At 38.7% G+C, this 20,272-nt stretch overlaps 1 protein-coding gene across 6 annotated transcripts in view; it reads left to right on the top strand.

Moving 5' to 3' along the window:
- Positions 1–20,272, top strand: part of LOC124545044 (uncharacterized protein CG4449) — a 151,186-nt gene that overhangs the window by 28,639 nt on the left and 102,275 nt on the right. For all 6 annotated transcript variants that reach the window (XM_047123831.1, XM_047123829.1, XM_047123830.1 and 3 more), the window contains exon 3: positions 7,849–7,996. In XM_047123831.1, coding sequence (XP_046979787.1) covers positions 7,849–7,996 — 148 coding nt within the window. The remainder of the gene's footprint in view (positions 1–7,848; positions 7,997–20,272) is intronic.

The raw sequence follows: 20,272 nt of genomic DNA, 5'->3' as shown, positions 1-20,272 counted from the left end.
TTGTCATTTTTCACTTGGTGTCTATCTGTATTCCTTTTGCCTTCTTTGTTTGCTGCACTTTTATATATTCTTCTTTCATCGATTAGATTCAGTATTTCTTACTCAGTCAACCATTGTCTAATACTCCCTCTCAAACTCTCAATTACATCTGGTTCTTTCAACTTATACAAGTCCCATCTGCATTATTTCCTATCATTCTACAGTTTCTTCAGTTTTAATCTGCCATTCATGACCATTACATTATGGTCAGATTGCACATCTGACCTTGGAAAAGTTTTGCAGTTTAAAATCTGGTTTTGGAATCTATCTCCTACCATTATGTAACTGATGTGAGACATTCCTGTGCTTTTAGGTGTCTTCCATGTATGTAATCGTCTTTCATTTTTCAAACCAAATGTTAGCGATGATTAAATTATGTTTTCTGAATATTGTACTGTGTGTAAAAAAATTAAAAAAAGAAAGTATACTGGAGAAAGTCTACTGCCGTGACTCTCTCCTCAACAGATACGCATGCCATTTGTCTGCCATGCTTGGCCACCTAACCCGTGCCTCCTTCGATGACTCCCTTGATCGCCAGAATAGGGTGTGTCCCTCATCTCTGTTAGCTCCTGGAGTTCGCTTTCGGCTCTTTCTCTGACAGCTTAACTTCACGCTACCTGCCACTTTCCCGATGGGTGTGAACCCTTCACCACCTTGGTTTCATATGGTAGTACGTGTTCCCCTTGGCCTTCATTCACTTCCTAAGGATACTACTCTAGCCTCACTCTATTGCCTTCAGTTTCACGACCTTCGCACTGAACTTCACAATTGTATCTTTGTGTACACTGATTGTTCTTGTACTAACCATGGTGTTCGATGTGCCATCATCATTAGCACCGATGTTTTTCAATATCGGCTTCTGGAACACTGCTCAGTATTTACAGCAAAGCTCGTCGCCCTGTATCAGGCCACGCAGTATATCTGGCGACACAGGCTTTTCAATTGCATCATCTGCTCTGACTCTCTCAGATCCCTTCAAAGCCTCTGTGTGCTGTACACCATCTATCCTTTAGGACAACAGGTCACTTGCTCACTCTCGATGAAGCCGCTGTGATGTTTATACAGGTTCATGATCACGTTGGTCTGACAGGTAATGAGGCCACTGACACTGCTGCCAAGGCAGCAGTCCTAGTACCTTAGCCTGCTAGTTCTTACATTCCCGTCGATGATCTGTGTGTTGCCATCTGTCCATCTGTCAGCAGGTGGTGTTACTTTTGCATCACCACTGGTCCTTCCTTCATGGGAACAAGGTCCGGGCTATGAAGCCTCTCCCAGCAGCTTGAACAACCTCCTCTTGGTCCTCTCACTTGAAGAGATCATTTTAGCTAGGTTGCGTGCAAGCATACCATGCAACAAACTGGCCGACAGGATGGTTAAGTACTGGGACCCCCCCCCCCCTGACCCCCCCCTTCCTGGTACTGACATAAGAACACATCTACAACTTTGCCTGTGTACAGAAATGGCAAATTTCTACACTCCCTAGCAAATTGTGTGCAATCAAGGAGACTGTTAAGGAGTGGTGAGTTTCACCCTAGGTCTCTCAAAAAGATGCAGTAATCTTATATTGGTATGTATTGGGTGACAACTGGAACCACCCCAGTGTGCCAGTGCACCACCCCAGTGTGCCAGTGCACCACCCCTGAGGGTGTCTCATATCTTCTTAGTGTGTGTCAGTTCAGCTAAACTGTGATGTGAGCTGAAGGTGGATATGTTATTATGTTATTACCTCAGATACTAGCTGACAATACAACAGCTGCTGGGATTGTTTTACACATTTTATGATTAAACGGTTTGACAAAATTTAATTTCACACTTTTGTATATCAGTGCTTGGGGCAGCCATGGACAGAATGCATTTTTGGTGCTGGTGGTGCGCAGTGCTAAGCTACCCCAGCCCATTAAGTCTATATTTACTCCATGTTTTTTATCCCTTTAGCACATTACACAAACTTTAAGATAATCCTAAAGTACTTTATGCATGGTGTTGTTTGATGGGGGGTGGGGGCAGGTGCCTCGCCACACTCTGGTGTCAGTCCTGGAGCTGCTACCAGCTACAGCTGGAGCCCTATCCATGTTTTCACGTAATTATCTCTCTCCCTTTTTGCTACAATAATTTTATCATTGCTTTTAGATACTGATTTCGCCTTTTGTGATCCTGCTTAGCTGGATGGTAACATGCTTGCCTCCCATACAGCGGGCCCGGGTTCAATTCCCAGCCAGGTTGGAGATTTTCTCCACCCGTTGAGTGGGTGTTGTGTTGTCCTCATCATCATTTCATCATCATCACCGGCACGTGAGTCGCCCAATGCGGTGGCGACTGAAATAAAATTTGCACTTGTCGGCTGAACTTCCCCAGATGGGGCCTCCCGGCCAGCAATGCCATATGATCGTTTCATTTCATCATCATTACAATTATCATGACCTCTTCCTTTCATTCATATAATGTTTTCTGTAGATCCAATGATGGTAGAATGTGAAATGAGTCAAAACAGATGTTATCATATGTTGCAAGGACCATAAACTAAATTCCACAACTAAAACAATATCAGTATGGATACATAAAAATCATTTATTGTAAAAAAATAACAAATCTTAAAATATATTTTTACAAAGCTCCAACCATTTTGTAGGCTCTTGTCATTGTGTGGCACAAGTTTTTGTACGCCTTAATCACAGAATGTTACTGCCTGCGTCGTCAACCATGTGGTAACATATTCTTGGAGCTCATTATCATTTTTAAATTTTTGACTATCAAGAAAGATTTTCAGGTGCAAAAAGTGATGGAAGTTGCTAGGGGTGAGGTCAGGGCTGTATGGAGGATGGTGAAACTGGCTCCACCCAAAGTCTAATAAGAGTTGTCATATGTGGCTCCTGTCTGAGGACAGGCACTGTCACAAATCAAAGCGATACCATTTGTGAGCTTTCTGTGACAGTTATTTTGTATTGTGCAACACAGTTTTGTAAGCATCTTGCAGTAAACACTTGCGTTGATTGTTGCACCTCACAGTAAAAATACACCAGTGGAATCTATGCAGAAAGAGTGTGCATATAAATTTTAGAGGTGTAAGATTTACAAATGAAAATCATGATATTGTGTATCTTCTATGGTATAATGTAGGACACACACAGTATTGTGATTTTCATTTGTAATTATGAAGTTGTTCTACCAAGAAGTGACAGAAGAATTAGTTAACGTATCAAGATTTGCTTTACTGGTGAAGCAATGTGCCTCCATTCGTTGGCTGTCATTTCAGTTGGATTGTTTCATAAATGAACCTCCTATTCTCATCCCCAGTCACTATCTTGCTTAGCCAAAATCATTACTATCTTTGTTATAATGTGTCAAAAAGTCAACTGAACTGCCCAGAGTTGATTTTTTTGTGTTGCTTTGTAAGAAGTGATTTTGAAATTAGTGAAAAGTAATGGAAAGATTGTGCACTATAAACTTATGATTTTCCTTTATGGGTTCTTCAACTGCATGAACCAACATGAATGCTGCTTTTGTTTGTCATTGTGTACTTGATCATATCCTTCATTGAACCATTGGACCCATCTCCTTTCTATTGAATTGCACATCACATTTTCTCTGTAAACTTCACAAATGTGCCAAAGAATGTTGACTGGTTTAATGTTCTTCACTTCCAGAAAATAATTTACAGATCTAATCTTGCAGTTAACAGGATTTTCACTCAACTTTGCCGTACTAAGCAAGCATTATACACCATTAACTTCACATGGAGATTCAAAATGTCATGATCTTCTTCTCCTTAACTCAAAGCAACTATCATGCATGTGCCAAACTACGATTATAGCACTATTATGGAAAGAAATACAAACAGAACTTACTTTATGGATGTAACTCGTATAATTACTTCTGTAATGTACATTAATAACTAACATTGCTTTTGTTAAAAAATAAGCAACATATGCTGCTTGACAATTTCTAAGGGACAGGAATAAAAACAGGAAATGAAGGACAACATGAAACACAGTAGGTGCACATGTAATAGAGGACAAGTGGTACATTTATAGTGAAAAGTGGTTCATGTCTCATCACATGGGAAAGCAGTATAACAGACATAAATAATGTTCTTGTTTGACACAGGTCGGACACATGTCAGACTCCCAACATAAAGGTAAACATCGGACTTCCGGTAAGAAATATGCCCTCCTCAGGCCCTAACGCACATTTTACACACGTCATTCCCACTGGCTATCAAACTTTTGAGGAGTCCTTGGGGGATATTGCCCCACTCCTCTCTCAAGGCAGTTTTCGGTTCTTCCACAGGTCAGCTAGATGATGATCATTGAGAAACACGGCTATCAAGGGCATCCCAGGTACGCTGTATAGGGTTTAGTTCGGGGAATACGCACGTCTTTCCATACACTCATTATCTTCACATTCTAGTGTATCTGACATCTCAGAAGTCCTGTGTGGATGGGCATTGTCAACCATAAACAGAAAGTCGTGACCTACCTCACCCCTAAACAGATGGACATGATCCAGAATAATCTCCCTGCAGTACTGCTAAGCTGTGATGTTCCCTTGCGCAGCAATATGTGGCGGTGTTTGGCCATTGTTTCTAATGCCCGCCATGCCATAACACCTATGCAATACTGATGATGCTCGTAAATGTTCTGTGGTGTGTAATACGTTCCCCTCTCTCTCTGCACTAACTGGTGGGCAGAAGCACATGCCACAGTGAAGCAGGATTCGTCGGAGAACACCACTCTGGACGACTGTTGCTGACTGCAATCAGCTTCCTCCCTACACCAATGAAAACTTTCTTGATGATGGTATGGTTGAAGTAGGATCCATTTAACAGGCTTCCAAGCATAAAAACCAGCCTGATACAATGACTGCATAATGGTTCCGGTACAGACATGTTTAATGCTGGCAGTTGTAAGGTCTACAATGATTTGCCAAGGAATGAGATGTCTGTTCCTTTTCGCCACTAGGGCTACATATCATTCCTCTCGCAGTGTGATGATCTGTCTGTTACCAACAGCATGCTTTCACATAGCATTTCCATCTTCAGAAGCCTTTTTTAATCATGAGATGACACTTTTGGACACATCCATGTCTGTGGCCACTGTAGTGACTCTTTGACCAGCCTCAAGCCATCCAACTGCACGTCCCCAATTGTAATCGCTCAAATAATGTCTTGCAGAGATGTTACCATACCACAAGAAATGTCAATTAATCGATTCCACAACCACCTTCGTCAGGCAAGGTACTGCAGGAACTGTCAAACGCATACTGAGTGTTAATGCACAGGCTTCACTGCAGTTAACATGCCCCACCCTCTACATTTCTTTTACTATCATTTATCGGTTGTTCCGTAGCAATTCACAGTTGTTCCTTAGCAATTGTCAAACAGTGTATGTTATTTGTCAGAAGCACTTGCTACGTTTTTCTCTACAATTACGCAAGATACAAATCTGTAGACTTCTTAACCAGCAGAAAATCTGTTGTTTCAAATAAGCTGCTGCTTTATTAATTGTTGTAGTCCTGTGATATGTTCATTTGCTTGTGAACTCTTAACAGTAGCAAGAGTATACTGATTAATCTTGAATAATAATATTGATGTTTCGTTTGTTGTTCACTTACATTGAATATTCTGTCTTATATTAATTATAATATGAAATTTTAAATTTATAATCTCAATATTCTGATAATTTATGTCATTGTTGCCTAATGAGATAGATCGCAAAAAGTATGGTTTTCATAGGTCCCATCCATGCAATTTCCATGTAATCTTTTCTTCTATCTGTCTTCCATTATTTCGAAAGTAATATTTTGTTTGCTGTAATGTGGCTTTTGTTTCATGTAGGTGTTGCTTTGTGTGTCAGTTTCACCACAAGGGAGTTTAACAGTAACAAGCACATGCTCTTAGTTTTACTAAATTCTTCATCCCAGAGTAAAACATGAATTACACTGTCATCAAAGGCTTGCAAAAGGCTTAGAATATGAAAAGTAATACAGCATTTATATTTACACAGTCCAATCACATTAATGCGACCATCACCTATGTTTGACATCAACCTGCGATAACCACTCACAAACGGCAGGTTGTTGCACTAGCAGTGGTGGGTATATAAAGCATGTTGGAGGAGGGGGTGGGGGATAATGAGGAAAACAGTTCAATCATTGTTGCAATGTGGAAATGAAGTGATTTATCTGATGTCCAAAAGAGCATGATTGTTGACCTTTGAGACAAGGGTGGAACGTTTCTGAGATGGCTAAGTTCGCAAACTTTTTGCGTAACATCTTGGTTAAAGTATATAGTGAATGGCAGGATGCCACTATCCAAAACCTGTGCTGAGGCAGCTGTAGTGCACCATGGGCCATAGATGACAGGTGTAGATGTATACAGCCTAATACACATTCAATTGGTGAGCAACTAACTGCCCAGATGAACCAAAGTGCTACTGACAGTGTCTCCTCAGAGATCGTTCAGTGACAGTTCTGCCGCATGTCGTCTTCTGGAGCAGGCACCTAGTTCATGCACTAATGCTGACTGGCATTCATGGGTGATGAAGGCTCGAATTTGCATGCCAATACTGCAACTTGATGTTCACACTGAGTGGTGGCAGGTCATATTTTCAGATGAATCATATTTTATGCTCCATTGGATAGATGACTGTTGGCGTGAAACATCTGAAAGCAAACACTCTATAACAACCTGTGGAGGGGTCCGGGCTGGAGGAGGAAGTGTTACGGTTTAAGTAATGTTCCCGTGGCATTTTCTGTGTCGCCTCATCATTCTGGAAGGCACAGTGGATCATCACATGTATGAAACTATTCTTAAGAGCCATGTTCACTGCTACATGCAGTCTGGTTATTCTTGGTACAGTGGCATCTACCAGTAGGACAATGCAATGGGTCACACAGCTTGCAGTGTACAAGCGTGGTTTGAACAGCATCAAGACATGCTTACTGTGCTCTCCTGGGCAACAAACTCCCCATATTTAAACCCAATCAAGAATCTTGGGACCATCTCATTTGTGCTGTATGCGCCATGGATCCTCAGTCGCCACTGGTGTCAGCATAGCTCCAGGTCCCTTTTGGTACCTTCCAGAACCTCACTGACTCTTGTCCTACACATCTTGCAGTGTCCGGGCTGCATAGGCTGGTTATTCAGGCTTTTGACAGGTGGTCACATTAATGTGATTGGACAGTGTTATAGGACATCACCCAATGATACTCCTTTTGCAAGTGTATTTCACCTTTTTTGTCTTTGAAATTTGTGTCTGGCATGGTTACTTAGATGCATTGTGTCTTTCTAATGTGATAACTACTGCCACAAAGCAATGATTGGCAGTGAGAGGTCTATACCAAAACCCATTTACTAGTGTACACATGCACTGTACATTAACATAGATACAGTTACTAGTGAAGGAATTTCAGTTTTAATAACAAAGTTCTTGTCTTGTAAAACCAACACTATTATCATTCTTACTTCCAGTCATCATGTCCAGATACTGGCTGCACAGTAGTATAATCCTAACCATGTACAAAGCCAAATGCATTTTTCATAATTCCTCCTGCAGTTTTTGTTTAAAGATTCTATCATTAAAACTACATCATGTTGGTGGGGATTCATGTAATTCATTGACATATCTGTTTCCTGCGTGTAATGTTATATTCTGTATACAGTACTGCCAGTTCACATCTAGTTGAAATAATTTAGTGACCAAGAGTTATTAATTAACATTATCCAAAAATGTATTTCAATCATATTGTTGGACAAAATTTTGTTTTAATTCTGCCATCTTATTGTATCTCACAATGCACAAAAATAAACAGGATGGATGAATACTGATCTCAGTGAGTTCATGCTTAAGCGTGATCCAAACGCTCTTCCTTTAAAACCGGTTGAAAATGATGTAGAAACACGACAGTGTAAAAGAAGAAAAGGTGACACTTCAACTCAGAATGAAGAAGATGATGATGAGTAAGTCTTAAAGCAAATCTTTGCACATTGTCTCACAGCCATCAATCAGTATAATTTATTGGTGTTGTAAAGATTTTCAACTATTAGGATTTGTGAATAAATTTTGTCATAAGTGCTATTATTAACATAGCGTACACAAATAACAAAGGGTGGTTTAACGGTACGCTATGCATGGCAATATACACTGGTGAATGTTTGAATTAGAAATAGATGACATGATGAAGAGATAGTATTAGTAATGCCAGAGAAGTAAACAGTTTGGTATAGTAATTGAATTTAGTGTCACCAGGCCACGTAAGGGCCACCCCAGTGACAGTTACAACACAGTATGAGCAAGATTTGAAATCGCAGCATTTTCCACTGTGACCTGACGATTTGGAATTGAGTCTTTATCTCAAAAAGTGTTGCAGTAACGCTATTTTAATGGATAACTGTATCAAGGACCTAGATTGAGTAGCTTAACCTTAATAAAACTGCAGTTCTTTAGAGTTAGCTGCCTTGATACATGTTGTAGGGCCCATTGTTAATAGATTTAACCATATATATGCAAGGCACAAATGTGCCAGGTTCCACTCTCGTCATTGCAAACCTAGGTTGCTGGTCATAGAACCTAAAGATGTTTTGAGGTTGGCTGTTCTTGGTGTTTTCAGGGGACATAGTCTTGGAATGAGTGAGCAGTCAGTTGCTTATCCACATTAGTCAGGCTTAATTAACTCCTTAGGTCTTTTTACTTTGACACTGACCAATTGGCCATGACCATGTTGCGTTGGTAAATAGTGGATTCGAAATGTGTCCTTCAACTCAGGAAGTTGTCATTGGTATTTAAAATGAAGTCGAAGACACCATTTGAAATCACCTTTTAATTCACAGTATCATTACAGTCAGATTAGATGGTAAGTGAGCACACGCAGTATGAGTAGCCTGCAGTGTGTCAAACAACCATCTACCTTGTAGGAGAGGTGCTTTTATTTGTGCTGCCAATTTGTGTCTACAATCACAGTAGTGTACTGCTGTAAGTAAATGATTAATTATAGTCACAGAAATTTGCATTCCATGGTTCTTCCTGACTACCATTATTCGTAATTCCAACACATATGGCAACAGTAGGTTGTGTTTTCAACATGCCCAGCAGCAACTTGGAGAACTACACATATGCTAATAGCAGCAAGGACAGTCCTCTGAAGTAATACTGAATACAGTGTCTAAAAGTTGATTGGAGAACTAGTTCAACTATTCAGCAATAGAAAATCCGGACTGGAATAACAATAACAGTATGAGAAGGATAGATTGCTACTCCCCATATAGAGACATTGAGTCGCAGACAGACACAACAAAAAGACTACTATACATTTAAGCTTTCAGCCAAAAGGTCTTCTTCAAAAGTAGGAAACACATGAACATTCACACAAGCACAACTCACGCACACACATGAACAGCCTCAGTGGCCAGTGGTCATCTGTGTGTGGGTAGTGCCTGTGTGAATGTGTATCTGTTTAATAGTTTAGAAGAAATTCAAATGTATAGCAGTCTTTTTCTTGTGCATGTCTGCAACTCAACAGATTCTCTATATGGTGAGTAGCAATCTGTCTTTTTTGTAATATTGTCATAGTTCAACAGTCGACACATGAAAGAGATAATATACAAGGGTCATTCGGAGAGTAAAGAATGTTTTGTTTTGACACCACCACTGCTGACCGACCGCTGACCTTGGTACTAGTCTGCTTCAGTTTTGGGGCAGCTGTTCTCCAATGCAGTTGCTTACTGCTTAGCTATGCAACCTTAAAATGTGAGAGAATTGACAGCTCACCAGGTCTGAGGTGCACAGTGATATCCGCTTTTTAAATGCGCAAGGAGTCCATCCCATTGAAATTTACAGACAGATAACTGAGTTTTACAGTAATTTGATGAATGAAGTGTCAGTTCAGATGTGGTATATTATATTTAATAATAGGTGGAAGAACGTTCATGACGAAGATCGCTCAAACCAGCCCTTACTGGTGACCGTTGGATTCAGAGCAAGGATTGAAACGAAAATCCAAGATGATCTCTCCAAACATTCCAAGAATTGTGTTGTACAAGATTTTTAGTGCAGTTGTGGACTATAAACAACTTTGTGCCAGGAGAGTTCCTTGGATTTTGTCAGACGAACACAAAACGAAATGAATGGCAGCTACATTGAAATTTCTCTGTCACTATGAAAAGGATGGTGATGAATTTTTGAATCACAGTTCACAGTTGATAAGACTTGGATATCACATTTTGCATCAGAAACTGAGTGCCAGTCAATGGAATGGCTTTATTCGCAATCCCCAATGAAACTGAAAAGAGCAAAACAAATGTTGAGCACCAGAAAGATTATGGCTAAGATATTTTGGGATCATAAGGGAGTCCTGCTCATCGGCAACATGCATAGTAGGTTGGCCCATAAATGCAGCGGCCTACTGTCAGATGCTTCAGCGACTTTGCCACACAATTAAAACGAAGTGGTGTGGAATGCTATTCAGTGGAGTCATTCTTCCTCACACACAATCACCTGCAGCAGTATTGACACAGGACTTGCTTCAGCAGTTTCAGTGGGAAATATTTCAATATCTTCATACAGTCTAGACTTAGTCCCCAAGTGATTATCACTTATTCCCCAAATCAAAAGATTTTTTTGAGTGATCAGCACTACAGAAGAGATGAACTTAAAGAAGCTGTTAATCAGTAGTTCAACACCTTGGTGGCAACTGCATATGTAGAAGGCATAAAAAAGCTGATAAAACAATATGACTAATGCCTAAATTTGAACATTGAATGTGTATGGAAAAGTAGCCTGGGTATAAAAGTTGTATATAAAATACAGCTTCGTTTAATTATATCAGATAAAAATTTCTGTAGAAAAAAAAAGTTCTTTGCTTTCCAAATGACCCTCGTAGATTAACTGGCTACAAACAGTCCCAATCTTTTTAAGAACATCACCAATGAGAGAACAATTAGTGACCATGATGCTATTTCAGTGCCTGAATGTGGCTGATGTCTCGATTTTTCACCTTTGAGGAACATTTTCTCAAAAACTGCTAACAGTATAGCAATGAAATGTATACACAATATTGTTTACTTCTTTTCCTTCATTTTTATAACAAATTGTAAAAAACATATTGTATAATTCAAGAGTTATAGAAGGAAAAGTGCAAAATTTTAGAGAAAGAAAATAAGCATCTGTTTAAAAAAATTGTAAAACAAAAACCAATAAATATTTCTTAACATGGCATTATTACTTTGTAGAGAAATATTCACTGAACGTGTAGTCCAAATTTCAGAGCAATATGTTTAGTTGTTTTAGAAAAAATGTTCCTTCTATTTGCTAAAATTAACATGGAGGAGATGGATCGTTCTGGCTCCCCTTAAGCACCTTCTTGCTTCCCACTGTTGAAGAACAATTCGAGAATGGCAATTGCATCTTTTAACATGATCGAGCACCTGTTCATAATGCATGGCCTGTGGTAGAGTGGTTACACGACAATAACATCCCTGTAATGGACTGGCCTGCACAGAGTCCTGACCCGAATCCTATAGAACACCTTTGGGATGTTTGGGAAAACCGACTTCGTGCCAAGCCTCGCCGACTGACATCGATACCTCTCCTCAGTGCAGCATTCTGTGAAGAATGGGGTGCCATTCCCCAAGAAACATTCCAGGACCTGATTGAATGTATGCCTGCGAGAGTGGAAGCTGTCATCAAGGCTAAGGGTGAGCCAACACCATATTGAATTCCAGCATTACCGATGGAAGGCACCAGAAGTAATTTTCAGCCTGATGTCCGGATACTTTTGATCACATTACATATTTTGTCCCATCAACAAAAATATAAAGTTTCTTTGTAATGTTAAAGACAATGTGGGTCCAAAAGTTGAACTGTACCTTATTCCATGCAAATATGGCATTCCTTATTTGGGGACAGACTATTAGAACAACCAAACAAATCAGCAGTCACTGAGCACTGTCTCTATTACAGTTGTGAGAGGAAATATGAAACCAGTGGTGCAAATGTCAAGTTCATGGGTCAGCATGAAGAAATAGTCTGTCAAATAAAAATGTCTGAAAATATAATGAACCAGGATGGCAGTTGAAATTTAAGCAACACTAGGATCCAGCACTCAATTTATTAAGATCTTACCAACTATCTCATCCATCAGCGCAGGAGAAAATGACTGGGTCGGTCTTCAAATTGTTGTGCATAAAAATGGAATTAACAGCTTAGTTAAACATCCAAAACCACACTATTAAGGTAAAAAGAGATTAGGATGCATATAGAGGCAATCAGACAGTCATTTTTACCTCACTCAATATGTGAATGAAATAAGATACAAAATCAATAATCATGACCATGTATTGTGCAGTCTTTTGCAGAGTATATATGTAGATAGAAGTGACGTGTATAACTGTCATATTTGCAATAATAATGTTTGCTAGTGTTGTCTAGTGTTGCACCTTCTCCCCCACTGAGACTTAATAAGTTTTCCACATGGAAAAAAAAAAAATCCTCATCCCCTCTATATTGGTTACCTACTGCCAATTTTTCACTGTCAGAAATTACTGTTATGTGGTTGTTTGAATACAGGTTGCTTGATTAAATGCCTGTTTTTATAAAGCAGTGAAGTATAGAAGATTGTGTTGTGAGACATGAATATTATGTAATCACTCAAGAATTCCATTCTGGGTGATAACAACATGTGAGCTGCTTAAGACATCCTGCACTAGTTCATAATTGCATGCCACTGGCAACAGCAGTTGTCATAGCTACAGGATCTACATTACATACTTAAATGTTTTTGGGGCTAATGAGTCATAATACATGTTGTATATTGAGCCATATACAATGTGTGATCAAAAAGTAATAGGAATGGCTTAATTTCATGGGCTCATAGATTTGATTTCGAATTTTTAAAATGTTTTTGGTACACATGTTCCTGATATATATTTGTATTTTTAACCATTTAGAATATTTAGTTTATTGCTGACAGCCGAAAAGGTTATACAGGTTTCTTAGTACTCAGCGAATTTTTACTTTCAAAACAGATGGATCAAAGAATTCACATTAAATTTTCCTTGGAAAATGAAATAAAGTGCAGCATTACATTCAAAATGTTGACTGTAGCTTATGGAAAATCTGCTATGAGTAAGATGAGTACACGAGCACTAACATTTCAGAGAGGGTCGAGAAGGTGTTGAAGACGACAACCGTCCTGGACGCCTTAGTATGGTCATTACAGATGACATTGTGGAAGAAGTAAAGAAAATGGTTTTGGGAAATCACTGAAACATCATGTAGGTTGTTGGTGACGTTGGCATATCCTGTGACTGATGCCAAGCAATTTTTTCAGATGTTTTGGGCATGAAACATGTAGCAGCAAAGCTTGTATTGGAACTGTTGAATTTTGACCAAACATGATGTTGCATAGGTATCATTCAGAAATTGCTAAATGAAGTTGACAATGCTCTAGAACTTTTAAAGGAGGTTATAACAGGTGATAAAATATGACGTTGAAAACAAGGCCCAATTGTCCCATTGTCCCAATGGAACTGCCTGAAGAGCCAAGGGAAGGGAGGGGGGGGGGGGGGGAAATCAAACAGTTTGATAATATTGGAAGGAGGTTCTTCTCACTGTTTTCTTCTGTTGCAATGGGATAGTGCATCATGAGTTCATGTCTTATGGTCACACAGTCGATAAGGAATACTACCTGGAAGTTATGCACCATTTGTGTGAAGCGATATGAAGAAAACAACCAGAATTGTGGCAAACTATTCATGAAAATTGCATCACGACAAATGATCATGCGTACACCTCAATGCTTGTTCGTGACTTTTTGGCAAAAAACAAAACTGTTACGTTGTCTCAGCCTCTGTATTTGCTGGACATGGTCCCCTGCAACTTCTTTTTATTCCCAAGGCTGAAGAGAACCATAAAGGACATCATTTTGCCACAATTCAGGAGATAGACACAGTATCACAGCATGAGCTGAACTCCATAATGAAAAGTGAGCTCCAGAAGTGCTTCCAAGATTGGAAGAAATGTTGGCACAAGTGTGTTATATCTGAGGGGGATTACATTGGAGCAGACATTCTTTAAGAAAAACAAAAATTCCCCTTACTTTTTGATCACATCTCATATAGATGCTTTTACAATCACATGGAGTAATGTTTCCCACTTGCCTGTCGTGTACAATCAGTCATTATACTGTTCAGTCCGATGAGGTGTCTTATTGAGAACGCTTATATAGGACAAAATGGCATCCACAGTGCAGCTTCTGTTGTAGCCTATAAGAAATGGAGATATGAATCTGTTGGCAGATAATGTACAAACATGTATTCTGATCGGCACCCTGCTGAAGGTCTTTACATTTAGAAAGATAATGCATCACCCCATTGCTGCCCAATTGTGTCATAGTGATACGTTTAGTATACTACAGAATGAGGATAATTGCTTGAACCCTAAGATTAACTGAACATTGTGTTTGAGAACAATTGGGTTGTGTGAGTTTTATACTTTGCACTAATCATTGTGAGATATGTTTCTTTTGAACACTTGTAGGTAAGATATAGTCTATCACAGTTCTAACAGAATTCTTACCATGACAAGGTGGTCTCATCTCAGAGTGCAAGATATGTTTGTTTCTGGGCAGGTGTGTGGAATTCAGCTGCTTGTTAAAGAATGTTGTGTGTAAATCTTCATCATGTATGAGGCCAAGGAGAAAATGGCTTTGCCTGAAACAGAAATGGCACTGATATCAATGACGTTATGTTTGTTGGTTCATGTGAAATAATGTAACTGAAGTGTGAATTTGATGTTTTGAGCAGTTTTCTTCATATATTTTTTTAAAGGAGTCATAGTGTGCCTATTTTGTTCTAGTGGATAAGCTTATAAGAGTCTGCTCCCATCATTTTCAAATGGCTGGCCAAATTCAGACATGATCATACTTCTCTTGAATATGATTTATGTGAAGGATGTACCAAAACTGGCATTGGAGAGGGAGATTTTCCATGAGAGGTGGACGAATTGACATTGATCAGTGACAGGGATGCAGAAAACAACTGATGAAACTACTGCATAAAAGACATGAGTTTACCCACAGGAAATGTGACCTCAGTGATGATCTCTCCATTGGATTAGTCCCTCGTTTGGATATTTGCACTGGGATTGCCATGGGATAGGTGGCCCTGAGAAAGAAGACTGAAAACCCAATGAAAAGGGTAACTTTTTTAGAGTTGGATTGTGGAATGTCCTAAGTCTGAAGGATGTAGAAAAACTAGAAAATCTGAAAAGAATTGTGAACAGCCAAAACTAGATGTAGTAGGGGTCAGTGAAGCAAACACAAATAAGATTTTAAAATATCTGAACAGATGAGTATAGGGTAATACACAAAAAATTGGATAAATTATAATAGGAGTAGAATTTACTATGAGTAAGAACTTAAGGTGAAGAGTGAGTTACCATTGACAGCTCAAAGGACACTATTTTATCATCATCAAAACTGGAACCAAGCCAAATCCATCATCTGTATAGTCCAGTCAATGAAGGAAAATTGGGGAAAACATTCATGTAGTTGGAACTTTTTGTACAGTGGTATGAGGGACACCCATGAGTAACATACTAAAAATCCTGACTTTTGCAGTGGGCGTGGGGATGAAGAGCCTTTAAAAGTAACATTTTTATGTTTTTCTTGGCTAAGTAAAAAATTGTGGCTTCTAGTGAAAATGTTTTTCCATTACAAAACTATACTACATTAAATTTGCTACAAAAAAGGTCCTATTCACATTTCCTCTAGTACTAATAGTTTCCACATTGCAGGGGAGCAGGGGATTGACAAATCAGATTTTAAAAAATGTTTTAACAGTATAAAATAAATGCTTATCTTTAAATGAAGTGGATTGTAAACAAATATTAAATGTGTGTACGATGTCGAAGTGCAGTAGAGCAATGTTAAGGGATAAATTGTGTTCTGGGGGTGGTAACAGAATGGATGGGGTGGAGGTTAAGGCTAAAAGTGCGAAGGAAGTTAGGTGGCTGGATTGTTGTCATGCACTTCAGTCCTTCACAGGTCTGCCAAATGAAGATTGAGCGTGTGATTCTGCACTCTCTCTATCTCGCAGCATCAGAAGATGCAACTACAGGGTGTTTCAGAAAATTATACTATTCGTCCATAGCACACCACTTTGGTGTGAACCAGGGAAATGTGTTGGGACCTTTGCTGTTCATATTGTGTATTAATGACCTTGCAGACAATATTAATAGTAAAATCAGGCCTTTTGCAGATGATGCAGTTATTTACAATGAAATGCTATTTGAAAGAAACTGCATAAATATTCAGTCAGATATTGATAAGATTTCAGTGTGATGTGGACATTGGCAACTTGCTCTAAATGTTCAGAAATGTAAAATTTTGCAATTCTTAAAACGAAAAAATGTAGTATGCTATGACTATAATACCAATGAGTCACTGTTGGAGTCAGCCAACTCATACAAATGCTTGGGTATAATACTTTGTAGAGATATGAAGTGGAATGATCACATAGGTTCAGTTGTGGGTTCAGGCGATAGAGTTTGGTTTATTGGTAGAATACTGGGGAAGTGCAGTCAGTCTATAAAGGAGATTGCTTACAAATCACCTGTGTGAACGGTTCTGTAATATTGCTCAAGTGTGTGGGACCCATACCAGATACGACTAACAGGGGATATTGAATTAGTACAGAGAAAGGCAGCATGAATGGTCACAGATTTGTTTAATCCATGGAGAGTGTCGCAGAGATACTGAAGAAACTGAACTGGAAGACTCTTGATGATAGACGTAAAATATCACCTGAAAGTTTCAAGAACAAACTTTAAATGTTAATTCTGAGAATTTGTAATAACCCACTACGTATCGCTTACATAGGGATTGTGAGGATAAGATTAGAATAATTACTGCACACACAGAGGCATTCAAATAAATAATAATTTTTCCTGCACTCCATATGTGAATGGAACAGGAAGAAACCCTAATAACTGTTACAATGGGACGTACACTCTGCCATCCACCTCACGATTGTTTGTGGAGCATAGATTTAGATGTGATGTAGATAACGCAAAGGGACAGAATCTACATAAATTTTTCCATCCTCTGCAACATGCGAACTATTACTTGTAAAGAAAAATAGGACTTTTTTGTAGGAAATTGTATGTAGTTGAATTTTGTAACGAGAAACATTTTCGTTAGTATCCATGATTTTAGAGTTATTCAAGAAAAACATAAAAAGGATTTTTAGTTTGTCATGGCAGTCATTCCTACCACTGTACATAAAATTGTGACTATACAATTCTTTTCCCCCCAGTCGATCTCTTTTGTCTTCCTTGACTGGACTAATAGGTAAGATATAAATGCTTAAGTCACAGGGTGAAGGTGACAAGGTAGAGAGGTACTGTGCACATCATTATCACTGCTGTCTGGCTGCTAATAACAACAGTCCAAGTGGATTGTTGTTGTTAGTAGCCAAAACGACAGTGAAAAAAATGTGCACAATATTCATATTATGATTGAATGCCTCCTGTGTGATTTTGTGTTTAAGTTAAAGATAATGAGAGTATATAATTGACTGAATATGTAACTCACAAGGAGAGACCATAATGTTCGGATCACGGATATACTTCAAACTTAACACAACATAGTGTGCAAGTGGTAAGGCATACTACACGGGCAATTTCCAGAAAATTGCAAGAGAAGTTTGAAGCATCACTGATGTACTGGTGCATTGTAAACTGTGATGTCTGGTTACAAGCTGTGCAACTATGTAGAATTTGTGGCGTCCCGTGTGAACGGTAGCTCACAATGCCACTACAGAAAGCCACAAGCTGTGGCACCACATTAGATTTGTATATGAAACTGGCTTAACACAAAATCTTTGCAAATATTGATGCCAAAAACTGGCACTATACAATTGAATGTATTTTAATATCATCTTCACATGTAGTAGTTTCTCGTTCTTTGTCAGTCAAATATGAACATGTGCGAAAGTGCTTGATCAAGTTTTTAACTTGCTTGTGGAAATAAAAGTCGCTTAAATATTTGTTGCAATAATAAAAATTAGTGAACTGCATAATCACATTGGAAATTGAAAAAAAGAAGTTAATATAGATAGGTGTGTCTTTTCATCATATTATCTTTCAGATGCAATGTGTAAGAAGTAATGTAGCTAGTGTTGAAAAAAAAGCATAAATTAAAAAAAAAGGATGAGCGGGACTTGATCCTGCGATCCACCTATTATGAAGCTCGAACGCTAACCAGCAGGGCATGGTTCGTGCCAGCAAAACGCCTGGCTGTGCTGACATTTTGGACCAGAAATTGACATCACATAACCACACCCACCCGGCTTTGCCTGCTTTCAATTCACTTGCTTTCTTCGAATTTTTGTTTTGTTTTTATTGTTTTATATTTGCTGTGGATGTGGAGGAGAATGGAGAGAATAAGCGGGATGGAAAAGTGAGTAATGAAAGAGCACTGGAAAGAGTTGGTGAGAGAAGATGTCTGATGAAGGTTGTAAGAGAAAGGAAAAAGAACTGGTTGGGACATTCATTGAGAAGGGAGTGCTTGCTAGCAGATGCTTTTGAAGGATTGGTTTGTGGGAGAAGACTGAGAGGAAGAAGGAGATACAAGATGATAAACGACATAAAGGGAAGAGGAAATTATGCAGACCTGAAGAGGATGGCAGAAGACCGGACAGCCTGGAGAACTACCATGTGAAAACCTGCCTCTTGGTAGAACACTGATGATGATGATGATGATGATGATGATGATGATATTTGCTGCTGGAATTTACTAAAACAGGTTCGTAATCATTTAGGTTGCAGCAGTTATTTGGAGACAAAGAGGCCTGCATGGGATAGGGTAACGTGGAGAGCTGCAGAAAACCGGCCTTTGGACTGAAGATCACAACAGTATTGCTGTGGTGGTGATTGTGGTGATTGTCACTGTTTAGTCAGCTATTCTTTGCTGATCACGTTACCATAGTCTTCATAATGTAAATACATGGTAAAGGTAGAATACCTAAACTCTTAAACAGGGGAATAGAGGTGTTTCTAGGTTCATGATTCCAATGGGCTTTTTTGTATTCTGAAAACTAACTTAGCTGCAGCCAAATTATGTCAAAATATGACCCCATATTAAAAGTGGGAAAGAAAGTAGGCATAATAGGTGCTCTTAATTGTTTTTTCACATGATGTCAAACAACATTGAAGCTGAACTCAGTGACGGAGTTAATAAGTATGCTGGTCATATACCTAGATCTCAAATTGATATTGTAGGCACACACTCAGTTGGTATAAAGGAAGCTATTAAGTGGTTTCATCCTTCACAAATCCTTCAACATTGTAAGTGAAAAAGAAAGTTGCTTGCACACTACACTTTCTTCTTAACATTTTTATCTTTGTATTGGTCCTGTGGCTATTATGCTTTACACTAACACTACTCCTGTGGTAAAAGAAAACAACAAGAGCTATCAAAGCAATATTGAATACTTGGCTGAATCATACAGGCCATCCTTTTCAGTGATTTATAACATTAATTATGTTACCATTACACACTAAAAAAAGATGTGATAAACATTTGATGTGGTTGTACTCTAGATTTCACTTTTAGACTGACTAAATTTTAATAGTTTTAACTTCCCTGAGATGAAGATGTTGGTGAACTACCTTTGACAGTGATAAAGACACCTCGAAAAATAAGAAAGTTTATTGTCATACACCAATTACTAAAAGAGAAGTGTTTATGAAATTTGAATGTTTTCTTTACTTGGTTTAAACAGTTGTACAACACTAAAGTAATTTATGGGCATCGAGTAATAATTATATTTAAAGTATCTATATAAATGTATTTAAAGTAATCCACAATCGTGCCAGTAGCATATGGTATGGGCTTGTATTACGTTTTGTGGGAAAAGTCTTAATACATTTCTCAATGTTTGATGCACAGTGCACATTGTTACAACAACTGTTGACTACCGTTTAATTTTGAGTCTGTTTCTACAATGGGATCACCCACTTTCTTTCTCTCAGGCAAAAGTTCTGAAGTGCAATTGAAATGTAATTAGCACCCTATTTTTCCCTTTAATAGTAGTCAGCCATTTTCATATACTCGCTAATGTGTTTAGTGCATATAGATAACTGAGGGATCAAAATGAGGACATGTACATGTATTTTATAGCTATGAATATGCGATCATATTCCACTTGAGCACAGAGCTCCACATCAGCTGTTCATCT

The sequence above is a fragment of the Schistocerca americana genome, chromosome 8 (genome assembly GCF_021461395.2).
Source record: "Schistocerca americana isolate TAMUIC-IGC-003095 chromosome 8, iqSchAmer2.1, whole genome shotgun sequence".
Lineage (NCBI taxonomy): Eukaryota > Metazoa > Arthropoda > Insecta > Orthoptera > Acrididae > Schistocerca > Schistocerca americana.
The sequence above is the reverse complement of the archived record's forward strand: the minus strand, read 5'-3'. Positions and strand labels throughout refer to the sequence as shown.